This window comes from Triticum dicoccoides, chromosome 3A (genome assembly GCF_002162155.2).
Source record: "Triticum dicoccoides isolate Atlit2015 ecotype Zavitan chromosome 3A, WEW_v2.0, whole genome shotgun sequence".
Taxonomy (NCBI): Eukaryota; Viridiplantae; Streptophyta; class Magnoliopsida; order Poales; family Poaceae; genus Triticum; species Triticum dicoccoides.
In genome coordinates this window covers 486,711,035-486,717,865 of record NC_041384.1, presented here as the reverse complement: position 1 = coordinate 486,717,865, position 6,831 = coordinate 486,711,035, and the positions used below count along the sequence as shown (strand labels likewise).

The following is a 6,831-nucleotide window of genomic DNA, read 5'->3' as shown; positions in this document are numbered from 1 at the left end:
TGGATATAAAAAATGGTGCACAATGGCATATAAAGTATTTCACGTTTTTTTTTTGCCCGGTGCAACGCACGGGCATTTATACTAGTATATGGTAAAGTGCAGAAAGCTTTTTATACAATAGGAAAAAACCAAAAAAGACTATACACATCTAACAGTCCGAACGTCCACGAACCTCCTTCAGCTTTGATTCTGGTTTGCAAAAATTCAGACGTGTGGACCGATCACGCGGACCCAGGAAGTGAGGAACCTTCCCCGCGTCGATCACAATCACATCACATATCAATCAACCCAACCCCCATAATCTCGGGACGCCTGGCCAAGTGAGAAAACCACCCAGTCCCTCCTCGGCCTTTCCGATTCTTGATTGCCCTTTGCCCTAGCTACCTCTCCCCGATGAGATAATCGATCTCGGTAATGGTATCCGCGCCATCCGCCCCTCCCATCCTATCATCAGGTTGGCGTCCGTCCAGCTGCAATACGATCCAGGTCCAGGAGGAGGAGCAGAGGGAGCTGCGATGGTGAAGGACACCGCGTACTACGACACCTTGGGGGTCAGCACTGACGCCGCCGCCGCCGAGATCAAGAAGGCGTATTACCTCAAGGTGCGTGTCCAATCCTTCAGCGATCGAATGCTGACGGCTCTTGATTTAACTGTTTGGGTTTCTATATAGGCCAAGATGGTTCACCCGGACAAGAATCCCGGGAACCCCGATGCCGCGCGAAAGTTTCAGGTACATTTTCCGCTCCTGTTCTATTGCGTCAGGAATGCAGAGCCGAAAAAGAAAAAGCTGTGTTCTAAGAAAGGCTATTGCAGTTGTGCACGCAAAAATGGTTTTTAGACGACGGAACAAATGACCTGTTCTGGTTTACCAAGACATAAATAAAGCATTGGATCGAACTCTTCTTTGGTGTTAAGGTTTCATAATATTGTACGCATTCCACTTTTGTGAAAAAAAGCCTAGTCCCATTGTCTTTGTAATTTGGAGGGTTACTACCTCGGTACGGATACTGATTTATATTGATTAATTATATGGAAGGAGTTAGGTGAGGCCTATCAAGTCCTAAGTGATCCTGCGAAAAGGGAGTCTTATGATAAGCGTGGAAAAGAAGGTTTATCCCAGTAAGTCCTGTACTCATTTACTCCCTCTGTAAACTAATATAAGAGTGTTTAGATCACTACTTTAGTATTCTAAATGCTCTTATATTAGTTTACGGAGGGAGTAGTATTTATATCATACTATATAAATGTATTGAGATATTAAGCTCTACTCTTTTGATATAGTACAACACACAGCAAGCAAATTTTTAAGAAAAAATTAATTGCAACACAATGTCGATTTAACTTGCATGTGCATTTTATTATCCTGCTGACAGACTTTTAATTGAAGGTGCCACTGAATTTTGATAACGATATTTCAGGGATAATATGATTGATCCAACTACTGTCTTTGGGATGCTTTTTGGGAGTGACTACTTTCAAGATTATGTTGGCCAGCTTGCATTGGCATCCGTGGCTTCCGTGGAGAGTGAGGAAGATTCGGGTAGTCCAGAGGCAAGGGCAAGGATTCAAGAGAAAATAAAGGTTTGCTGCTCTCATAATAGTTAGTTACTCGCTGAAAACTTGCTATTGTTTGACACCAGCACCTTAGTAGCTTATCTGGACTGCAGTTGTTGCAAACGGAAAGAGAGCAAAAACTTATTCTGAGCCTTAAGAATCGAATTCAACCATACGTCGATGGACAGCAAAAGGAATTTGGCGACTGGGCAAGTGCAGAAGCTGAACGCTTGTCTCAAGCCGGTATCCACATTTTCTTAGAAGCTTAGGAAATTCATTCAAGTTGTGTGGCTCCACATATGCTCATTTCGATACCTACCTTCTCCTGCTATAATTTTTTCTGATTACTTTATGTTTCTGAGGTGTAAAAGAAGTGCTTCTAGGACACTTAATTGCTTAAGTATGTAGCATGACATACAGAAGGCTCACTATCATTCGTTATGAACATGACACGAATCCTATTAGAGCTTCTCAGGGGGTTCATTCGTGTAAAATAATATTTCAGCTTTTGGTGAGGCTATGCTTCACACCATTGGCTACATATATGTTCGACAAGCAGCAAGAGAACTTGGAAAAAGCAAAATGTATATGGGCGTGCCATTCATTGCTGAGTGGGTAAGGGACAAGGGCCACCATGTAAAGTCACAGGTTAATGCAGCTTCAGGTACATCTCAGTATGTTATTTTACCTTGGTCAATTTACTTCCTTTCTGTTAACAATGAGCCTGATCCTATGACAAGCTCTATTATAGGTGCAATTGCTCTGATACAATTACAAGAGGGGATGAAAAAGATTGAGGATGGTGACAACAAGGAAGAGCAGATACTGAAGAGTATTGAGGAGAAAAAGGATGCCATGCTTAATTCTTTGTGGAAAATTAATGTGGTTGACATTGAGTCAACGTTATGGCGTGTCTGTCGAGCAGTAAGCACTGTCCATCTCTGTTCGTTCCTGATGTTTACAGTAGCATGCATGCATGCTTATATTTACTTCTTTGTCTAGTTTTTGAGAGAGAATGCTGTCTCCAAAGATGTTCTCACGTTGCGAGCAAAAGGACTGAAAAAGCTGGGGACAATATTCCAAGTAAGTTACTTTAACCTTGTTACTTCTCCAGGTAGTGTGTTCGGACAGAAATTACAAGCTAATCCAAGTAAAAAAAAAACTCTTTTCGTTTCTGTACTGCTTTGGGAGTTATTTTTTCTGAGTAATCCATGAAGTGGAACTGTGGAAACCACCCCCTGCGTAAAATCTGCTTGGAAGGTATACGTAAATCCTCCTGAATAAGTGCAAGGAAGTTGATATTCTGTAAACCTGTAAAATTTCAAGGTCAAACCCAATTCATTTGATGATAAATATGAAATAAGCAAACCCTCTCATTGCTCGCCTAGCATCCTCGGGGACACCTAACTGTGTACGCCGCCTCAGGACTGCATCCGGTAATTTCTGCTCTTCTATCAATGCAAAGATACGCGCGAAAAAAGAAATCACACTATTCGTGTTGAACTGGTCCTTTTGTATTTTTCAAATGCTACTCAATCTGATATTGAAGCTTTGCATTTTTATAGAGTATGAAATCCTATCCCCTAAATATGTTTATGTTTATAGAATATTTAGGACATCTATACGTGGTTTGTATTTCGTTTTTTAAGAAGAGTGGTTTCCACATGATACTTTCCTAGGGTGATATATTTTCCGTTGTGAACTCTTGTCTGTTTCCTCCTTATTTAATGGATGGATGAGGCAAAGTTGTTGCCTCCATTTCAAAATAAAATAAAATGCATCACATGTGTAAGGATCAATGTATGGCTGCGGAGAAGCTTGCCTTTCAAATAAATTATTTCACAATTTTTTTCACTGTTGGAAACTAGTTCAAAACTGTTTTTGTCGCTTAAAAAATATTTTTGCCTTCTACTTGCATCACTCCATGTACCTCAAGCAAACACGAGTTCATGACAGATTTATGTGCACACGCTGGAAGTTTGGAATTGAGCTGTGTATTGTACGACTCTCTCCGTCTCAAAATAGGTGTCTCAACTTTTAATACGAGGGAGTATGTTTTTGGCCTTTCAGTGTTCTTCTGAATTGTTTGTTCGAAGCGCCTTGCAATGGTTTGAGTCGGAACATTTATTAAGGGTCAACCTTATTGGTTTTTCAAGTTTATTTAGGTATCAAAACAAATACAGACTTGGACGACATTAGTAGAGGAGCACGCCGTTCTTGATTTATTGGCACTACTCTTAATTACTCCCTTCGTCCCATAGTATAAGACGGTTCTTTGGCATTATACTAGTGTCAAAAAACGTCTTACATTATGGGACGGAGGGAGTAACATCTATCTAATCCTTTTAGTCCTCAGTTTTGGTTTTTTACACCTAGCTCAGTGTGCTTGCTTACCTTTTAGTAGTAGTACTAATGTTGCAAAATCATACTGAATAATTTGAAATTACATGATCATTTCCCATGTAAAATCAGGGCGCGAAATCACCCTACCATCGCGAGAACAGCCTGCGTGTTGAACGTCGCACGGCGGAGGAGACGCCGTCGAACTGACCGGGACGGATCCTGTGCCACCGGCGGCCGAGGCTTTTCCCCAGAGCACCGTCGAGAGTCCATGGTTCTTTCTTGTGATCTGTATAAACGCGAGGCATCAGGTCGATTCAGGACATCTTGTTGTGGTAGTACTAATAATATTTCAGGCACTGTCTATTGATCTGATCAGAAAAATATCAGCAAGTATAGATATGGCTGCGATCTGAACTCGAACCGATGGCATGTACTGTATACTCCAACATAATGCGTACAATCAACTTCGGATATTTTGGGATGTGTTCTTTCACTGTTCAGCCGGTGCTTCCTCCCAGGTCGGCCCAAAACGTGGCACGCCCGGAGAAAACGTGTCGTTCTCCTCAGGTAGACATTGAACTCGTGCCGGCATGCATGCACACGTGGTGCCCCTGTGCTTATCGCCCTGCCGCCCTGCTCCTCGTACATATACGTGCGTTGTGTCGTATATCATGGTGCCACACTGACTTGCAAGCCACCGCCCCAAACTGTGAAACCCCGTCAGAAGGAAGCACCGTCGAGAGAAGTAATGGCGGACTACGGTGGAGAGTACGGGCACCCGTACCCGCGCGTCGACGAGTACGGCAACCCAGTGCCGCTGGTCGACCAGTACGGCAACCCCATCCCAAGGGAACCGGGCCAGGTTCCGGCGTACACCTCGGGGGGCGCCGCTCCGCCCTACAGCTCTGACGGCGCGGGCGCGGTGACGTCGGCCGACTATGGAGCGGGTGTCACGCCGGGCTACGGCCTGAGCGGCGCCGTGCACCCGCAGGAGAGCGTGGTAGGCGGTGCCGTTTTCCCGTCCGGCACGGCGCACACGCACGAGGGCGCGCTAAGCGGCAGCCTCGCCCCTGGCGAGACCACGGCATACGCTTATGAGGGCATGGTCGGCAGTGGCATCGGCACCGGGGACCAGATCCAGCCCACCAAAGAGGGGCACACGACGCTGGGCGAGACTTTGCGGCGCTCCTCCAGCTCTAGCTCCAGCTCGGTACTCCATTTTTCACTCGTTTAATTTGTTCAGCATGTGGGGCTTGATTCGGTCGTAGGAGGACGCGTACTACTTGACTCACTATAACTGGCTAATGGCGTAATGGTTTATGTGTGGTGTGGTGGTGCAGTCGTCCGAGGATGACGGGCAAGGCGGGAGGCAGAGGAAGAAGAAGAGCATGAAGGCGAAGATAAAGGAGAAACTCCCGGGCAGCCACAAGCAGGAGGAGCACAAGGCCGGGCACACGGTGCCACCGGCTGGGACGGGGACGCACGAGAAGAAGGGCATCATGGAGAAGATCAAGGAGAAGCTCCCTGGACACCACTGAGCAACATCAACATCTGCGCGCCTCAGTTGACACGGATTCGCTTCTTGGACCATGTACGACCTAAATTGTCACTCGCTGGTCTGTAATGAGCTCGCTATAGCCTTCTGTATAATGATTAAGGGTATTTCCTTCTGCCTTCTTCGTGTGTGTGATCGGTGTTGATAGTTGTATGAGCTAGATTTGGTGTTGTTCGTGTTGGTGTATGCTTAGAGCCTCTTTGGGACTGCTCTGCTTCGTAAAATTCAGCTCCGCTTCAGAAAACACATCTCAAATGGGTAGCTTCATGATATGCCGCTTCAAAAAACTAAAATCTAGGTACAATTTTCAATTTTTTATAAAGCTTTTCAAAGGTGCTCCAAAAACTCTAAAAGCTGGAGTTGGGTGGAAATTACCCATTACTGCCACCAATAAATGAATATCCTTTCATTTCTTTTCCTTAACCAATCAAATAGATCATTTTCATCAAATTTTCATTCTTGAAGTTAGAGCTAGATGGAAGTCAAACATTCTATTAGATAGTGCTACAATTTTTGGATGAAACTGCTTCAGAGTGAATTTAGTAAAGCGAAACTGATTTTGGTGAAACGGAATAGTCCCAAATAGGGCCTTAATGTCTGTGCTACCGTACGTGTAGTGCCTACCTTTTCTTTTCTTGAAACGTAGTGCCTCTATATACTCTCTCATCCGCTCACCCATAAGAGCGTCTACACTGTCGAAAACGTTCTACAACACTTTATCTCTACTTCTCATGTCTCGGTTGATAGTTTTTATCGGTTAAATTTTGTCTCATCTATACTTGGTTTTTCTCGTCCTCACTCCCACTTCATCGTGAGCCGCATCAAACCAATAAAAACCTCGTAGCAATCCTCGCACGCAGTCGAGGGTTAATCTATACTTGGTTTTTCTCGTCCTCACTCCTACTTCATCGTGAGCCGCATCAAATAAATAAAAACCTCGTAGCAATCGCCGCATCAAATCAATAGAAACCTCGTAGCAATCCTTGCACACAGTCCAGGGTTAATCTCCCGTCGCACCTAAGAAAAGCGAATGAAAAAATCTACGAAAATTAACTAGCGAGGCTTCCCTCGACTCCCTTGACATGCATCTTCCTCGTTCGATCACCCGATTCGCTCGAACGCAGACAGACACCCACATCTGCCACATCCTCCTCTTTTCGACCCAACCCGCCTAGGGTTCCCAACCCCTCGTCCACCGCCGCGCTATGCTACTATTTTCCAAGCGCCGTTTGAAAGTGCAACTATTCCTGGATGATTTTGGTAATTTTTATTAACATATAGCTCATTGAGCTAATGCTATTTCAAGATAAATATTTCAGGAAAACTCAATGATTGTTACTGCATGGATTAAAAAATAGATCCCTCAAAAGGACAAAAG

General features: G+C 44.5%; 2 protein-coding genes across 3 annotated transcripts; both read left to right on the top strand.

Moving 5' to 3' along the window:
• The first annotated feature begins 278 nt into the window (after positions 1-278).
• Positions 279-4,371, top strand: LOC119271666 (chaperone protein dnaJ 10-like). 2 transcript variants are annotated; one of them, XM_037553407.1, is made up of 9 exons: positions 279-602; positions 672-731; positions 1,041-1,120; positions 1,420-1,582; positions 1,669-1,798; positions 2,061-2,219; positions 2,307-2,479; positions 2,558-2,638; positions 4,028-4,371. In XM_037553407.1, the coding sequence occupies exons 1-9, from the start codon at positions 516-518 to the stop codon at positions 4,103-4,105; spliced, it is 1,011 nt and encodes a 336-aa protein (XP_037409304.1). In that variant the 5' UTR covers positions 279-515; the 3' UTR covers positions 4,106-4,371. The 2 variants fall into 2 exon arrangements, with proteins under 2 accessions (XP_037409304.1, XP_037409303.1); XM_037553406.1 differs by having other exon boundaries at positions 1,038-1,120.
• Positions 4,372-4,607: 236 nt separating this feature from the next.
• LOC119271665 (dehydrin Rab25-like) lies at positions 4,608-5,652 on the top strand. Its single transcript, XM_037553404.1, has 2 exons — positions 4,608-5,108; positions 5,239-5,652. The coding sequence occupies exons 1-2, from the start codon at positions 4,647-4,649 to the stop codon at positions 5,434-5,436; spliced, it is 660 nt and encodes a 219-aa protein (XP_037409301.1). The 5' UTR covers positions 4,608-4,646; the 3' UTR covers positions 5,437-5,652.
• Positions 5,653-6,831: the final 1,179 nt, after the last annotated feature.

Bases quoted from the DNA above. Each gene is read 5' to 3' on its own strand.
- LOC119271666 (XM_037553406.1), top strand. From the start codon at position 516: ATGGTGAAGGACACCGCGTACTACGACACCTTGGGGGTCAGCACTGAC. The intron at 1,121-1,419 runs GTAAGTCCTGTA...ACGATATTTCAG, and splicing joins GGAAAAGAAGGTTTATCCCA to GGATAATATGATTGATCCAA. The intron at 1,583-1,668 runs GTTTGCTGCTCT...TCTGGACTGCAG, and splicing joins GGATTCAAGAGAAAATAAAG to TTGTTGCAAACGGAAAGAGA.
- LOC119271665 (XM_037553404.1), top strand. From the start codon at position 4,647: ATGGCGGACTACGGTGGAGAGTACGGGCACCCGTACCCGCGCGTCGAC. The intron at 5,109-5,238 runs GTACTCCATTTT...GTGGTGGTGCAG, and splicing joins CCAGCTCTAGCTCCAGCTCG to TCGTCCGAGGATGACGGGCA.